General features: G+C 35.0%; 1 protein-coding gene across 15 annotated transcripts in view; it reads left to right on the forward strand.

The window, feature by feature from the left end:
- STAU2 (staufen double-stranded RNA binding protein 2) overlaps positions 1-18,646 on the forward strand; it is a 312,929-nt gene that overhangs the window by 138,959 nt on the left and 155,324 nt on the right. For all 15 annotated transcript variants that reach the window (XM_086695695.1, XM_086695693.1, XM_086695694.1 and 12 more), the window contains 2 exons: positions 1,562-1,693; positions 16,105-16,165. In XM_086695695.1, the coding sequence (XP_086551821.1) occupies positions 1,562-1,693; positions 16,105-16,165 (193 nt within the window). The remainder of the gene's footprint in view (positions 1-1,561; positions 1,694-16,104; positions 16,166-18,646) is intronic.

Here is an 18,646-nt window from a genome sequence, read left to right on the forward strand (position 1 = left end):
TTTTTAGCTAAAATACTCTGTATCCCTTATTATTTTTTAATTCTACAGAAGCTATAGTAATCTCCCATTTTCTTCTTATTTGTGTCTTCTCTTGCTTTTTCTTGATCAGTCTTAACTTTGGTTTATCATTTTATTAGTCTTTTCAGGGAACCAACTTTTGCTTTTTTTGAATTTCTCTATTGTATTTTTTCTTTATCCTTAATTTCCCTCCTTGTCTTTATTCCATTTTCTTTGGATTCGTTTTGCTCTAATAACTTTTTGAGCTGGATGTTTAGGTCATTACTTTCCTGCCTTTCTCTAAGCTTTTATGGCTATATAATTTTTCTAGATCCTTTAGCTGCATGCTTCAGGTTTTGATGTATTGTATTTCCATTATTATTTATTTAAAATATTTTCTAGTTTTTATTGGGATTTTTTCTCTGCCCATAGATTATTCAGACTTAATTGTTTCATTCCCAAAGTTGTGCTTATCTTCTTTCTTATTTGCTGCTTTGATCATTTGTTGAGACCAGTGTATAAAAACAAATCCCACTGTAGTTGTGTATTTTTTATTTCTCCTTGTAATGCTATATACTTCTTGCTTTCTTTACTTTTAAAAAATTATTTATTTTTTCCTTTTTGCTTTCCGCTATAATTTTTATATTTGCATTAGCTTTTGGCACATGCATCATTAAAAGCTCTACCTAATTCAGAAAATGTATATGTGGATATGAGATGGCTGATGTATATTTAAATACGTGTGTGTGTGTGTGTGTGTGTGTGTGTGTATTCATCAATGGTTTGCAAAAGGTAATTGTGGAATAGTTCTAATAATAAAAAGCTGTTTATTGACCAGTTATGATTTATTCTACAGTGTAGTTTACATACATTTTCTTATTTAATTTTCAGAACAATACAGTGACATAGATGTATTACCGTTCTTTTATTGATGAAAAAAACTGAGGCTTAGAGATGTTGACTAATTTGAATCAGTTCATACAGTTAAGAAGTAGTAGAATTGAATTTTCATACCCAGTTCTGACCTGGAAATCTTTGTTCTTAACCACAATATTGAATTAACCTTTGTATATTAATTTTTCTCAGGAACTATTTAATATAAACCTTTGTAAACTTGGGATACAATGTAAACATTGTTTTGAATTGCACCACCATGAATTTCAGTCTTTTAGTATATTAACTTAGATAATGCTAAATGTAGTCATAACCAACATAAACTCTGTTGTAATGTGAATTTTATTTTTCTGCTTATAGAAGTATTTTTGTTTAAAAAATCAAGTAACATAGAACTATGTATGGAAGTAAAAGTCATTTAAGATTCTATCACCCTGGGATAAACCCCCATTGCCATTTTGAGGACCATATTGTCATATTTTTCACCACATATATTTTCACTTGTGTATATTATTTTATGTAATTGGGAGACTAGCTTAACTGCTGTTTTCATTTTGGACTGAACTTTACATTTGTGAATGCTAGAGAGCATAACACATTGCTTTTGGGTATTAAGGAGTTCTTGTTTACCAAAGCAATTACCATCCATTTCTTACTTTAATCCTACCAGGTCAAAGTAGGCAATGAAGTTGCTACTGGAACAGGACCTAACAAAAAGATAGCCAAAAAAAATGCTGCAGAAGCAATGCTGTTACAGCTTGGTTATAAAGCATCCACTAGTCTTCAAGATCAACTTGATAAGGTAAGAGTTAACTTTACGTGTGCATATACCTGTCCTGTCAGAATATCAAAAGCAATGAGCAAATCCATTGTTTTTTTGACTCTTAAGTAATGTGTTAATTAGTTTAAAGGTAGAAGTCAAAAGTTTTTTTTTTTTTCCCTCAAGTCAGTACTCTGTATCTTTAAACATAGATTCTTCAGGTAGAAAGTAACATCTGTTTATGGGGTGTTATATATTAATATTAAGATGAAATATTATATTCTTATAATTGGCATATACTAAATATCGTGTATATTTTTATTTTTTGTATCATTGAATATTTTATATAATACCAGCTGAATAATTTTTTAGCTTATTGACTAGTGGCTTTTGCCAGATAGCCACAGTTTTCTTTTGTGCTTTTTAAAGAACACAGACTGTTAGCCTTCATTTCTGGAATACAGCTGCAAACACTAGAAATAAAGATCCTGAGTTATCCCTTTAGGGCAGGAACTGTACTGGACAGGCGCTCTATAAACTAATTTTTCTATTTACTTTAAATTTAAAAGTAAACTCAGAGGGTGTTTATTTTCTGCCAAGACTTATGTTCATGGTCCCCTATTTCTTCTGCAGCAGTTAATGACATCATTAACACCTACCTCTGTTGCAAGAGAAGCAGAGAACCCCAAATTCAGGCCTTGGCAGATAATTTGGCAGGAACTGGCTTAATTTCATTTTGTATTGTCATTGTATCTTTGTACATGTAGAAATTGTTTTTATTAATATTTTAATAAATGAAAAGTCATAAAACCAGCTTAATAATTATTTCTATCAAAAACAATATACTTTTTTCCATGACATTTTCTCATATAAGGATTCTATTTTTTAGAGATATTTTCAGTTTATACAGGAATACGTTTCTGAAATTCAGAGTAAAAACAAAATCATCTATTAAAAAACATTGAGATATACTTTTCTTTTTAAGACAGCTGTGAATACCTAGGCAATTATTTTCAGCGATTAAGAATTATTTGTCTGTGTGGTATCGCTAGAGATTTCAATTCTGTTTTTATAACCTGGCTAGTCAATGCTTTTTCTTCTTTTAAAAGTATTTGTAACGTGAAACCCAACATGTGTTCAAGATTCTGTAGTTCTTATATTGTGTATATGTTGTTTTAACTTAACACATTTATATTGACTTAAAACTAGTGAGTGATTTATAAAAATACGTCAAAATAAATCTCATAGGCATATATTTGTATGTTAAGTGAAAATAAAACAGAACAAAAAGTCAGCATTAATTTTTTTAATTTGAAAGACATTTTTTATATACCCTTTGTATTATTGGTCAGGGTTCTCCAGAGAAACAGACCAACAGGATGTATATGTGTGTGTATGTATATATAATGTATGTGTGTATGTATATATATACATATTCATACATCACTCACAGAGACTTGTTTTAAGGAATTGGCCCATGGAATTATAGAGGCTTAGCTAGTCCACAGTCTGAGGGAGAGGTCAGCCGGCTAGCGAATCAGGAGTTAAGTTTGAATCCAAAGGCATTCTGCTGGAGATTACCCTCTTGCTTCAGGGGAGGTCATCCTTTTCTTCTAGTTAGTTCTTCAACTGATTAGGCCCACCCACATTATGGAGAGAAATCTACTTTACTCAAAGTTCAGTGATTTAAATGTAAACCTTTTCCAAAAACACCCTCTCACAGAGCACCCAGAATAATGTTTGGTCAAATGTCTAAGCACCAAAGTTCAGACAAGTTGACACATAAAATTTCCCATTGCACCTAGCTAAAAGCCAAACACTTATAACTAAAGATAACAAGGTGACTGAAACCTGGTCCCTACACTCGAGAAACTAACCTTGTAAGTGTTAACAGTAAGGAGCGTTACTCATATAACAAAAATTATAGTATTCTAGAACCTACAGAACATGAAGATGAATCTGGAAAGTCAGGAATAGCTGAGACCACTATTTTTATGTGAGTTAAAGAACTTGAGGAATTATTAATTTAAGATTTGAATATGAAAGTGACACGATACAGTTTACATTCTTCAAAAGACAATCGTGTAAGTAACATAGTGAATGTATTTGAGCAGGATGAGACTGAAGGCAGAGGGGCCAGTTAGGAGGCTAGCAGAACTGTTCAGGTAAAAGATACTGAGGGTCTGGACTCAGGCAGTGGTGGAGAAAAGAGAGGGTAAAGATACCAGGGGTATTTCTGAAGTGTAAGTGATATGCTTTCAGTAGCAGATAATATGCATGGGGGATACAGGAATCAGAGGAGGAAAGAAAACCTGTAAAAAGGAAGAGAATGACTTTAAGAAATAGGTAGCAGTCATATGTTGCAGGGAGATCAAAAAAGGAAAGGACTGAATACACTGATTTGTCAATAAAAGATCTGCAGTGATTGTGGAGAAGCAACTTAAAAACCTGCAAAAGAGTTTTTAAAAAGTTTTTTTTTTTTTTTTAAATAAACAAGATGTGTACATGGCTGAAAGAATTCAAATAACACGAAAGAATAAGTAGTCTTACTTTATCCTGAGACCCTTGGCTCTTAACCTCTCTTTTGAATAGCATCTCCCACAATGAGTTAATATTTGTACAGCATTTAGGATACTGTCTGAAATATAGTGAATGTTATATAGGGATTTGATAAATAGAAATAAATATCCTTATAGAGATATTCTATGCATATATACTAATATGTCCCCACTTCATAAAAAATTTCAGATTTATTGAGGTGCAGTTCAGTGAATTGACATATGTGTCTTTATATGTGTGTACACATTCTTTAACCACCACCAGAATTAAGATTTATAATATTTCTGTTACACCATAAAAGTTCCCTTTTGTAGTTAATCTCTTCCCCTCTCATTAGGCCCTAGCAAGCACTGATCTAATTTCTGCCTATAATTTTGCATTTCCTGAATGTCATACAAATTGGATCATACATTAGGAAGGCTTTTGTGTCTAGCTTCATAATTCTGAGATTCATCCATGTTGTTGCATTTATCATTAGTTTGTTCTTTTTTATTGTTTGTTACTGTTTTATTCTTCACCAACATTTGGGCTCTTTCCAATTTGAGGCTATGATAGATTAAGTGGTTATAAACATTCATGTATAAGTCTTTATATGTGTGTATTTCTCTAGTGTATTCTTTATGTACATAGTTGTATAATAAGAACATGTTATAACTTTGTTAAGAAACTGTGAAGATGTTTTCCAGAGAGGCTTTACCATTTTGTATTCCCAACGGAGTGTTTGAGACTCCAGTTATTTCACATCTTTTCCAGCTCTTGGTATGGTTGGTTTTGATAGCTTTGATCATACTAGTAGGCATATAATGCTATCTCATTGGAATTTAATTTGCATTGCCCTAATAACTGATAATGCTGAATATCCTATCATGTATTTCTTTTCCATTCATATCTCTTCCCTGAAAAGGCTGTTCAAAGTTTTGTCTCTTTAAAAATTGGATTGTTTGCTTTCTTACTGAGTTGTAACAGTTCTTTACATATTTTGGACACAAATCCCGTATCAGATAAAGAACTCCCCTGCCTTCTCCTTCTCTTCTTTCCTGTCCTCTCCTTTCCTCCTTTTCCACATAGGTTATCCAATTGTTTCAGCATCAACTGTTTTAAAGATTAATGCTGTTTTCATAGTATTCCCTTAGGACCTTTGCTGAAAAGCAGTTAACCACATATTTGTGGGTCTGCTTCTAGATTCTCTGTTCTGTTCCATGAATCCCTATGTCTATCCTGAAGCATTACAACTGTATTTGGACTGTAGCTTTTTAGGTAAGGTTTGAAATCAGATAATGAACTCTTTCTTTGTTCTGTTTTTTAAAAAATATTTTGGCTACTCTAGAGCTTTTGCATTTTCATAGAAATTTTAGAATCAATTTCTACCAAGAAAAAAAAAAGCCAGTGGGGAAGTTTTCTTTGGAATTGCATTGAATATATAGATCAATTTCACACAAATTGGTATCTTAACATTGAGTCTTCCAGTCCATGAACACGATCCAGCTCTCCCATTTTTTTAGTTTTTTAGAAATATCCCACAGCAATGTTTTGTACTTTTTCATAGAAATATCTTACACAGCGGTTATATCTATCCCTAAGTACTTCATGTTTTTGGATGTGTTATTAATGGTATTGGTTTTTAATTTCAATTTCCAATTCTTCTTTTCTAGTGTATAGAAACACAGTGGGTTTTAGATATTGACCTTGTAATCTACGACACAGCTAAACTGAGTTATAAATTGTAATAGTTTATTTTGTAGATTGGGATTTTCTGCATTGATGATTGTGTCATTTATGAATAAAGATGGTTTTATTTCTTCCTTTCCAATCTGTATATGTTTATCTATTTGTTTTGCTTTATTGCTCTGAATAGAACAACTGGTACAACGTTGAATAGAAGTAGTTGCTTGTTGAATAGGAAAGCAGATATCCTTACCTCGCTCCCCATTTTAAAAGGAAAATTATTCAGATTTCACCATTATAAATACCATGATGATTGTAGGTTTTCTTCATAGATACTCTATATCAGGTGATATTTCCTTGTATTCCTGCTTTATTGAAAGATTGTTTTTTGTTCTTTAATTATCAGTGCATGTTGAATTTTGCCCAGTGCTTTTTCTGCATCTATTGATATGTAATATAATTTTTCTGTTTAGTTTGTTACAGTGAATTTCACTGACATTTTTAAAATTTATGTAAAATATTTAAAAAATTACCATTTTAAGCATTTTAAGGTGAATATTTCGGTGGCATTAAGTACATTCACAATGTTGTGCAACCATTACCACTATCTACTTCCAGAACATTTTCATCATCCCAAAGAGAAGCTGTACCCCATTAAACACTGACTCCTCATTCTTCTCTCTACTCAGCCCCTGGTAACCTCTGTTCTACTTTCTATCTCTATGAATTTACCTTTTCTAGGAACCTTCTGTAAGTGGAATCATACTATATTTGCCCCTTTTTGTCAGGCTTATTTCATTTAGCATGTTTTCAAGGTTCATCCATGTTGTAGCATCTACCAGAATTTCATTCCTTTAAAAAAAATTTTTGTTCATTTATTTTTGAGAGGTGGGGGAGGGGCACAGAGAGAGGGAGACACAGAATCTGAAGCAGGATTCAGGCTTTGAGCTGTCAGCACAGAGCCCGATGCAGGGCTTGAACTCACGAGCCGGGAGATCATGACCTGAGCTGAAGTTGGACACTTAACCGACTGAGCCACCCAGGCGCCCCAGAATTTCATTCCTTTTAAAGCCTGAATAATATTATGTTGTATGGATATATCACGTTTTGTTTATCCATTCATCTTTTGATGGACATTTTGGGTTATTTTCAACTTAAGGCTATTGTGAGTAATGCTGCCATGAACATTGGTGTATAAGTATCTGTTTTAAGTCTCTACTTTCATTGTTTTGAGTATATACTTAGAAGTGGAATTGTTTGATCAAATGGTAATTGTACATTTACTATTTTGAGGAATAGCCAAATTCTTTTCAATAGTGGCTGTATCATTTTATATTCCCACCAGTGATGTACAGGGTTCCAATTTCTCCAAGTCCTTGCTAACATTTATACATGTGTGTGTCAGTGTGTGTGTAGATGTTTGTTTTTGTTTTGTCTTGTTTTCTAACCAGTAGCCATCCTGATGGATGGGCATTGATTCGTTTTTGAATGTTGAACTAAGCTTGCCTGATTGACATAAACCCCATTTGATCATGATGTATTACTTATGTTTTTGTATATTTGTGGAATAGATTTGCTAATATTTTAAAAGATTTTTATGGCTGCATGTATGATCTATATTTTTCTTTTGTTGTTATATCTTTGTCTGGTTTTAGCATCAGTATCAGGGTAATGCTTCTCATATAGTAAGTTTGGAAGAATTTGGTAATCTTTCTTCCTTAATTTTTGGGTAGAATTTACCAGTGGGGTAACCTTCCATCTGGGGAAGGTTTTCTCTGTGGGAAGATTTTAACTCTAAATTGAGTTTTAAAAAATAGATATAGGGGCGCCTGGGTGGCGCAGTCGGTTAAGCTTCCGACTTCAGCCAGGTCACGATCTCGCGGTCCGTGAGTTCGAGCCCCGCGTCGGGCTCTGGGCTGATGGCTCAGAGCCTGGAGCCTGTTTCTGATTCTGTGTCTCCCTCTCTCTGTGCCCCTCCCCCGTTCATGCTCTGTCTCTCTCTGTCCCCCCAAAAAATAAAATAAACGTTAAAAAAAAAAATTAAAAAAAAAATAGATATAGGGCTCTACAGACTATCTACTTCTGCTTGAGTGATCTTTGGCAGTTTGAATCTTACAAGCAATTTGTCCGTTTTATCTAAGTTGTTGAATTTATTGGTACAGAATTGTTCACAACATTTCCTTGTTATCCTTTTAATAGCTATAGCATCTGTAGTGATATTCCCTCTCTCATTCCTGCTATTGGTAATTTGTTTGTTTTCTTTTTCTCCTTATCAATATGGCTAGGAGCTTATTAATTTGTATTCTTTTCTTTCTTTTCTCTCTTCTCTTCCTTCTCTTCTCTTTTCTTCTTTTCTTTTCTTTCTTTTTTTTTTTTATAAGAGAAAGAAAGTACGAGTAGGATAGGGGCAGAGGGAGAGGGAGAGAGAATCTTAAGCAGACTCCATGTGCAGTGTGGAGCCCATATTGATCTTGTGACCATGAGATCATGACCTGGGCTGAAATCAGGAGTTGGACACTTAACTGACTGAGCCATGCAGGCACTCCTTTATCTTTTTCAAACAACCAGGTTTTGTTTCATTGATTTTCTCCATTTTTCTATTTTCAATTTTATTGATTTCTACTCTTTATTTTATCCTTCCTTTACTAGCTTTGGGTTTGATTTTCTGTTCTTTTTCTGGCTTTGTAAATTAGAAGCTAAGACTGTGGATCTGAGAACTTTCTTCTTTTCTCATATAAGATTTAATGCTGTATACTTCTCTTTATGTACTGATTTAGTTCTGTCCTACAAATTTTGACAAGATGAGTTTTTATTTTCATTCAATTCAAGATGCGTTATAATTTTCCTTTTGACTTCTTTCAAGTCATATATCGCTTTTGATTTTTTGTCATCTTCTCTTATTGTTAGTGTCTCCAGTTACAAATTTGGATTTGTCCATTTCTTTCAGTTTTGTCAATTTTGTTTTGTGTACCTTGAAACTTTGTTGTTAACACACACACACACACACACACACACACACACACACACACACACACACGGCATTATGTCTTTTTGATGACTTGGCCCCTTTATTACTATGTGATTTTTCTCTTTATTCCTGATAATATTCCTTCCTGTGAATTCTGCTTTGTCTTGATGTTAAATAGCCATCCCAGTTTTATTTTGATTAGTGTTTGCATGGAATATTTTCCTCCCATCATTTTGGCCTGTGTCTTTACATTTAAATTGCTTTCTTTTCATAAGAGACTCTTAAAAACTGAGAACAAACTGAGGGTTGATGGGGGGTGGGAGGCAGGGGAGGGTGGGTGATGGGTATTGAGGAGGGCACCTTGTGGAATGAGCACTGGGTGTTGTATGGAAACCGATATGACAATAAATTTCATATAAAAAATAAATTGCTTTCTTTTAGAAAACATATAATTGGGTCTTGCTTTTTAAAATCTATTTTGACAGTCTTTTAGTTGAGGGTAATTAGAACATTTGCATTTTTTATAGTTATTGATATGGTTGGATTTAAATCTTACCAATTATTTCTCTTTACCCATTTGTTCTTTGTTCACACTCTTCTTTTTGACCACTAATATGGTCATAGATTTTACTTTTCTGTATGCCTCTATGACCTCCAATTGTGATTATACTGTGTATGTTTCAAAGACCTCCTATTGTGGTCATACATTTTACTTCTGTATATAGTATAAAGCTTACAGTTTTTTGAGCTTTATTTTTTATTGTTTATTTATTATCACTAATTATGCTTTATATAGTCATCATTTTATGTGGTTAAAATGAGAAAAAAGCATTGTATATTTACCCTCATTTTTACCATTTTCAGTATGCTTCATTTATTTGTGTCGATCCATATTCATGAATACATGTTCATTTGTGTGGATTTCTTTCTGGTATCATACTCCTGCATATAGAACTTACTCTGCAACTACTTGTATTAATAAGTCTACTGGCAATGATTTCTCTCAGCCTTTGTTGGATGAAGAAGTCCTTATTTCATCTTCATTTTTGCAAGTTTTTTTTTTTGGCTGGATATAGGATTCTGGATTTTTCTCTTTATTTCCTTAAAGGAGTCTCCCTTATATTTATGGTTTCACTTTCCATGGTTTCAGTCACCTGCAGTCACCTGCAGGTCTGGAAACTCATCAGAAGGTTAATAGTTGCCTAACTGCACATTAGAATGCCTAAGTCATTCACCTCACTTCATCTCATCATGTAGGCATTTTATCATTTCACATCATTGCACAAATAGTATTGTATGAGAACATATTTTGAGAGAAAGACCACATTCACATAACTTATTATAGTGTTATAATGGTTCTATTTTATTATTATTTTTATTGTTAATCTCTTACTGTGGCTAATTTATAAATTAAACATTGTCATAGGTGCATATGTATAGGAAATAACATCACATATATAGGGTTTGTTACTATCCGTGTTATCAGGCATCCACTAAGGAACTTGGAATGCATCTCCTGTGGATAAGGGGCACAACTTTACTTATGAAGATCTTGTTTCATTGTCTTTTGATGTGTGTAGCTTTTGATGTCATTTCTGCTGTAATTCTTACCTGCTCTTTCCTCCTCGTATATTTTTTTCCCTTTGAAGGCTGTCAAAATTTTCCTTTTTCATTAGTTCTCAGCAGTTTGACTGTGATGTGTCTAAATATGATTTTTTTCTTTTTTCCTTTACCCTTCTGTCTTCTCCCCTGTCCTTCCTCCTTCCATCCTCCTTTTCTTCCTCTTCTTCATCCATTTATTCTCCTTTTTGTATTTTTCCTGCCTTAGTGGTCTCTGAACATGGTATCTGAATTCAGTTATTTTGTCAAATTCTCAGCTATTATCATTTCAAATGTTTCTTATTCTTTGTTTCTTCTCTTCTGTGGAATTTACAGTTACACACTTGTTAGACTGTTGGTATTGTTTTATAGCTCCAGTATTTTTTGTTCCTTTTAATTTTTCACTCTTTTTTTTCCCCCTGTGCTTCAGTTTGAATAATTTCTATTGATTTATCTGTAGTTTTACTGATTATTTCTTCAGTTGTATCCATCTGTTAATAATGACGTCAACATTCATTTTCATCCATGTCTCACCCCCAGGATTTCCATTTGCTTTTGTTCTATAGTTTCTATCTCTCTGTTGAAATTTCCCATATGTTTATGCATGTTGTCTTTTATGTTAAATCTTCTAACCTGTTAGTCATAGATATTGTAAAGTTTATTTCTTGTCATTCTAGCATCTGGGTCATCTCTGGGTCCTGTTTTCTTGACTTCTTTATCTTCTGAAATGGGTTATTCTTGTGATTTTGGATGTCTCATAATTTTTTAATAAATGGTGGATGTTGTGTATTGAGAAATCACGGAGGCTGAGTTAATATTTATGTTGAGAAATAGGCGTCTCTCTTCTGTCAGACTGTTAGTGTGGAGGGTGGCATCCATCTTGTCATAGTTGAGCCCATTTTGAGTTTTGTTGCTGCTGTCATCACTACTGACTTCAAATTCCTTCAGTACTGGTATCTGTACTTTGTGTGGGGTGAGGTTTGGGGGTGGGTTTTTCCTCAATGTTTCTGCTCCGCCCTTACATTTCAGCAGTCCTTCTTCACTGTGCCAGGGGGTGAGGGCTTTGTGTATACTCTGCAGTCAGCTGTTGGTGCTTATTACTTGGTTATGAATGCGGTGGGTACGGGAACATAGTTCATGATTTTCTTGCCCAGCCTCATTCTCAGTCAGACTTTGTGTGCCTGGGTCTCAGAGGTGGGTTTTTATCAGTGTTTCTGCTTCCTTCCCCATGGTGGCCAAACTTGACTTTGGATCTGTGGGTGCTCTTGGGTGCAAGAGAATGTCCTGTCCCCTTGTCAGCATTTTCAGACCTATGCTTTATATTGGGGCAGGGCCTTGCTTTCAGGAGCGTTTTATACTCCTTTTTTTCCAGGGGCAAGTAAATTTTGCTTTTACTCCTTTTCCAGAAGCAACAAGTCTTTGCCTAAGCCTCTGGGGCAACAGAATTTCTTGTCTCTACCCCAGAGGCAGTTGGTATTTGTTTTTCCCCTTTCTCTAGTGGCTTGAGCTTTTTGCTTTGTACAAAAGGAAAGTCTAGAGAAGTGTGTAAAGTTCCATGCTTTCCTCTCAGTGGCAGACATTCACCAGCTGCATACCTGCTCCACTGAGTGAGGCTCTCTCTGGTTTCCACTTGTACCTCTGATTGTCTTCCTCAGTGTTCAGGAGAGGCCCATGGAAAAGAGCTTCTGCCAGACGATCCTGGTTTTTCTAAATTATTGTGCTAGCCCACACTCAGTCTTTTAGAATTTATTGGCATTTCATGTACTTTCTTCTCACCTGCATTGAGAACGTTCATCTCTTCCTTCCTTGCTCCACCAGTGTTGAAACACTTTGTGAGTCTTGCCTCTCCCCAGAGGGGTTTGTCACATACATTCACTTCACTTACGTGCTTTACAATCTCAGATCTCTGATGGTTCAAGACAAGTTATGACTTTTTACGTTTCCTGGTGCTTTCTCATTGATAACATTTCTACATTCTAAGGAAAAGTGGAACATTCTTTACACCTTTTCAAGGTATACTGTTCTTACATCTTGATTTTCTTTTCCACTCATATATTGGGGTTTCATTTATATCTTGGAGTTTGTTCTACATCAAGACGTAACTAACACATGCTTCATTTTTTTTGTTGTTTTTGTTAGAGAGAGAGTGTAAGTGGGGGAGATAGGCAGAGGAAGAGAGGGAGGGAGGGAGGGAGGGAGGGAGGGAGGGAGAGAGAGAGAGAGAGAGAGAGAGAGAGAGAAAGAGAGAGATAAAGAGAATCTCAAGCAGGCTCCACACCCAGCATAGAGCCCATGACCTGAGCCGAAATCAAGAGTAGGATGCTAAACTGACTGAGCCACCCGGAGCCCCCTTCACTCTTTTTTATATTTGATTATTATATTGGTCGAAGTAATACTCATATATGTATAAAAAGTCAAGATTTTTTCAAGATTAATAGTATAAGGGTTCAAGATTTATAATAAACAGAAATATGCTGTTCTGCCCTGCTACTGGCCATTTCTGCTTCTCTTTTTCAGAGGCAACCATTTACCACATGCTTCAGCTGTTTGTTCTATTATTTTTGTGTTGTCGGTTGTTCATATTGCTATTTCTAGATTTTTCATTTTTAGATAGTATCTGAGTGCTTGCTATGAAAAATGAAGACTTAACTCTCATACACATATTCCACATGTATACTTCTCTGCATCTTTCTAACTTACTCTTAAGACTCTGCCAAGTAAACACATCATGTAATTTTTTCATTTTTTTTTTTTGTTTTTAATCTTTCTTGGAGCTCTTTATCCTCTTCTAATTTGGGATGATTGATAGGTCCGCTGCAGATCTACTGTTTTGGTTCTTCTCTTCACCATTATTTTGAAAATTTTTTTTGCCTCTCTCCCTTGTTGAGTTGCCTGTTTTCTGTATGGTTTCTCTTGTTCTTGATCTACTTCCTTATTTTGATGGGCACATACTTTAGTAGATTCCCTATAGAAGATACTTGAGAAGTAAATATTTTTTGAGATCTTGTAGGTCTGAACTCTTTTATTTCCCACACACTTAATTCATAGTTTTTCTGAGATATAATTCTTAATTGGAAATAATTTTTTCACGGATTCCTGAAGGCATTGCACCAGTGTTTTCTGCCTCCGAGGACTACTCTTGAAACTCCATAGCCTTCTGATTCTTCAGCCTATATATGAAACTTTTATGTTTTTTTCCCCTCTTTAGGCTTTTCTGACTTTCTTTTCCCAGGGGTTCTGAAATTCATGGATAATTGACTTGATGTGTGTATTCTTTGGTAAATCACCTTGGGCATTTGGATTTCTTTTAACCCTTTTATTACTGTTTTTTTTTAACCAATGACCCCAGGGATAGGGGACCAGGGGAGGGGGCTGGAGGGGAAGTGAGGCCTGAACCCCACTGCATTTGGATTTCAATCTAGAGATAAATATTCTTTAAGTGGGAAATTTCTTATTATTTCCTTGGTAATTTCTTTCCTTCCATTGTTGCTATTGTTTCTTTCTGGGATGCCTGCTAGTCCTATGGATAATCTTCTGATCTTTCCTTCCTTCCTCCCTTCCCCCCTCCCTTCCATCTCTCCCTACTTTTGTTCTGTTTTCTAGGAGATTTCTGTAACTGTGTCTTCCAGTCCTTCTTTGAAATTGCTTACTTTGGCTATTGTATTTTTGACCTCCTAGAGCTCTTCTTCATCCTCAGAATATTCCTTTTTATAACCTCCTATTCTTGTTTAGTTGTTATAATATTTCTTTCATGCCTCTGGGAACTTTGAAAAATGTTAACCTTTTTTTGGAAGTTTTATTCTGTTCCCTGTGTTAATTCTGCCATTCCTTGTAGGTCAGAGGCCTGGCTTTTTCTTCTGAGGCCAAAATGAAGAAGGGCACTGGGGGTCTTCTCTTCCAGGATAAGTGTAGGTAGACTCTATCTCCTCATTTGCAATGTGGCCCATCACTCCCACCTACAGCTGTGCCAGGTGTTCAGAGTCTCTGTTTTAGCCTTTTCTAAGAGGACCCCTCTTAAGAAATCTGTCTTTTTGGGGTCAAAGAGGTGACCTGGAGATTTCATAGCTCTTTGAAAGACGTCCAGTCAGTCTTCCTGTTTTCAGGTCCTTTCAACATTCATCTTTAGAAATACCAGGTGTGCTTCTAATTCCTGGGGCTTTCTGGGATCCTGGGGGCACAAATCAGTTTACTTTTTTGTAAGGTCTTTGTTGGCTTCTCACTCTTCAGACTAGTTTTAGCCTATTCACATCTGCTAGGTCAGTTACAACTTGTGTATCTGCTTTTCAGCTTCCAGACTTTGGTAGGCTTCTCTCTTCTGCTGTTGACTCCTTTCATATTCTGTTTGGGGGGGTAGGTGGGCAGAAGACAGGGAGAGAGAGTTTATGGACTATTGGGTTATCAATTTAGAGATGTTTGGGGAGAGACAGATTACTCCTTCTGTTCATTCTGTTATGTTTAAGAAGAAACCTTACAAAAGTAATTTTATTAGAGTGTTGGGGTAGAAATCAAAGAACAGTAGGCTTGAGATTCAGTTGAAGGTAAAAAATTAGACATAGGGAATATAATCTAATACTTAACCTTGGTTATAAGTAGAATAAAAGGAGGAATGAAATGCTAAATTTATTATTACCAATTTCAGCTGAGCCCTCATCTGCCTGAGAATCTGCATTCTTTTAATCTGCCTGCTCTTCCCCTCCCTTGGGTGACTCATTCCTTACTACACTTTCTTCAAACTATAAGTCTCTCAGTGATCTCGTATTGTGTAGCACAGAGAACGTGGAACTGGGGTCTCCCCAGATCTTCCATCAACATCCATCTGCATTTACGAACATTTACTCCTCCTCTGTCCTTCCACAATGGTAATCTATTTGCTAGAATTGTATTTTGTGCTTATATGTGGAGTTAATCCATTTGAATGTTGGCATCTGATAATGTAAATATAAAATGCTGATTATAATAAGAATATGTCTCTTCCCCCCGAGTACTTTGTATCAATAATACCAGCTTCACACAAAGAGAACATAGCCAGTTAGACACTTATTAATTTGACTAAAATACTACTTCAAAATATCTTAGTTTCTCTGGATGTATTTTTATCTGAAACAGAGATCAAATCATTTGACAGAGTTAGGATATTACAGGTTTTACTTAAAGTTTGGACTTAGTTTTCAATTTTCTGTGTATGTCATTAGCAATGTTGCATGACCCTAGTCATAGAACTTTTACAGAACAGACACAGTAATATTTCTGTTGTTAATTTGACCTCAGGAGCAATAAAGCAGCTCTTTTAGTCACTTCAGTATTTGTGACGATTATTATTGTTTACTGTTTGAATAAGAATTGTTTACTTTTTAACCATCTAGATAGAGCCCATGTTGTATATGATACATGTACTGAATATGGGGCTTTCTTGATTACTTAAGTTGTAAATTTAGGTGAACAGATAAAAGCAGGAGACATAAGAATAGATTCTCCTGTAGAAAAGGAAGAAATGATACTGTTCATACTAGTTACTTTTGTGTCCATGGTCCTCGCATCAGAGATAGAATAAGCAGAATAATTATTTGAGAGACTTTTGTCCTTGCTTTAGTTGATCAGTTAACTTTTTTCTTTTTGAATAAATCTATTTCTCTGGATTTAAACAATTGATTTAATCTTTCAGACAGGGGAGAACAAAGGATGGAGTGGTCCAAAGGCTGGGTTTCCTGAACCAACAAATAACAGTAAGTTTTCACTTTCATGTTAACTACACTTGATGTTCGTCATTGGTCCAGTAATTAGTCTGGCGCCGGGTATTTATTGGATCTGTTTGGGCCGGAGATGTCACATGGAAGACAAGGAAGTTGTGGTGTTTGCTTTCCTGGAACTGACAGAAGACATAAGCACTGAAGTTCTTAGCATGGTTTAGTCACCGCAGAGATAGTACCATTTACTCCACATGGTAATGATCTGATTTTTAAGTTGTTTTTATTGCAACATTGTTATAATAGAAAAGAATCAAAAAAGTAAAGCAATTATCTCTAAGTCCCTTATACGCTAAATCAACTGTTTCATGTTTCAGTTCTTTTTAGGTACACACACGTTTTTACATAATTATAATATACATGGAAGTTTGTACTGTGTTTTCATTTAACATAGTAATAAACATTTTTCACATTGTACTAAGTTGTTAGAATTTTTAATGTTTTATTAAATTTACATAAAATTGTGAGCAATTTCATTCCAATTATAGTGTCGTCAACATGTAAAAATCTCCAGTTTATTTCTTTTTTCAAAGGTACATGATCAAGCTGTGGAAGCTCATTTGTCTTTCTTTAACTTCTTCCCACCTCTCCCAAAAAGTATCTATTTTCCCTAATGTGACCATTTTACTGTAAATCGGTAAAACAAAATAGCCAGCCTGTGAAGACCCTATGAAATGAAGTCCTCAGTGAAGCCAAATTTATATCCTTTCTAACTCTGTTTCTCTTCCTTACAACTTCTGGAAGCTGACTAAGCCTAAATATGTAAATTGTCATAATGAACAGTATTCTTTGATATTCAGAGCTTATCTCTTGATGTATAATGAAATTAGTAACAAACTTTTATCAAAGCACATTTCTGAGAATTGAATTCTTGGGTCATCAAAACGAGCCTCTTGAAAAGAATATTTCAGTGAGGTAATTGTATTCATGAGTTACTTTCTGGGAATAACTTAAATAATTTAATATGACTCTGAGCCTTTGGTCTCTCTATATAAGAATGATGAATGTGATAGGCTTAGCACATAGCCCAAGGGAAAAAAAAAAATGGAAATCAGTTCAGGACTCTCAGAAAGTTTGTGTTTAATTCCTTTGATGTTTGAATATACAGGTGTATGATTATTTGGTACGGGATTGTAAGCATTAAATTGATCTTGGTTATATATAAAGTACTTAGCATGGTGTCTGTTTCCTAGTAAGCACATAGTGATTGTTGATTTTCTTCTATGCCTTCTCCCTCCCTTTTTAAATAAAAATTACATAATTCTATGTAGACTTAACAAAAATTCCATGGTTACACTTTTTATCTGTCAGACGTTTTTCATGAACAGTGTTATCTGTAGTTTGTATTGGAATAGTTACTTTTGGCACTAGATATTTTTTCAAAGAATATAAACACTATACGTTTGAATATGGAAGTCGGATGGTTATTAACTTGATAGTTTTAACATGAAATCACATTATAGATAACCTGCAAACTCCATCATTTAACAGTGACATTTTGGCTCTTAATTTTATGTGTTTGTTGATTTTTTTTAAACATGCTAAGGCGTTTTGGGACTTACTTGCAAGTAGGGGAAGAGATGGCACAAAGAGGCCAGTGAGTTTCAGTGATCAGAAATGTGTAAGAATGCTACAAGATTTGCTTTAGACATAATGTTAGAAGTGATAAAGCTGTTTGGAGTCAGCGTAAAACTTAACCAAACCGTTCACACTTTAGAACTTTCTTTGGTCTCCAGTAGTTCAAATTGAGTATTTGAAAGAAGGATATGATCCCTCAGCCCTTCCAAACTCCGAGAGGTGAGAAAGCCAATATCAGGGTCCTTCCCTCTGATCGGGTCCCTGCCTCAGGTTACCACTGAGGATGAGGGCAGCTCCACTCTGAAATGTAACTGTTTTACTCCCTGATAGCTGGAGCTCTCCAGCAGTGCCCCACGTCCTCTGAAATACGTTAGGAAAAAGTTAGTTTCTTAGCAAGTGATCATTCAGGTAATGAATCTGTTACCTGAAAATTAATTTAAATCTGTATATAACGGTAACATTCATGTTAGATTCTTTTCTGCGTAATTCCCTAAGTTTGAAATTCTGCCCTGAGTGGTTTCTGTCCCTTGAAGAATGCCCGTGTTAAGAGTTTTGCAGGCAAAGGTCAGAGCAGGCATCTCTTAGGATGGCACATGTGGGGGAAGAGAGGAATTTGAGGTTGTCAGTGCTGTCTGCCCCTCTGGCATATTTTCAGGCTTTGAACAACTCATTTCACATCTTCTAATTCAATGCGCATGCCAGTTTATCATGCTGAGTATCTTTAATGATCTAACATTTGTAAAACGAGTAACTATTCTTGAATAACATCTGAAAAGGTAACATATTACTTTGTAAAAAACAGAATGGTATCATAAAGTGACTCTTTACAGTGTTTTCTTTATTAAACTTTATATTACTTTACAAACTGTACTTAGCCAAGCA

This window comes from Puma concolor, chromosome F2 (genome assembly GCF_028749965.1).
Source record: "Puma concolor isolate L17-30 chromosome F2, mPumCon1.1.hap2, whole genome shotgun sequence".
Lineage (NCBI taxonomy): Eukaryota > Metazoa > Chordata > Mammalia > Carnivora > Felidae > Puma > Puma concolor.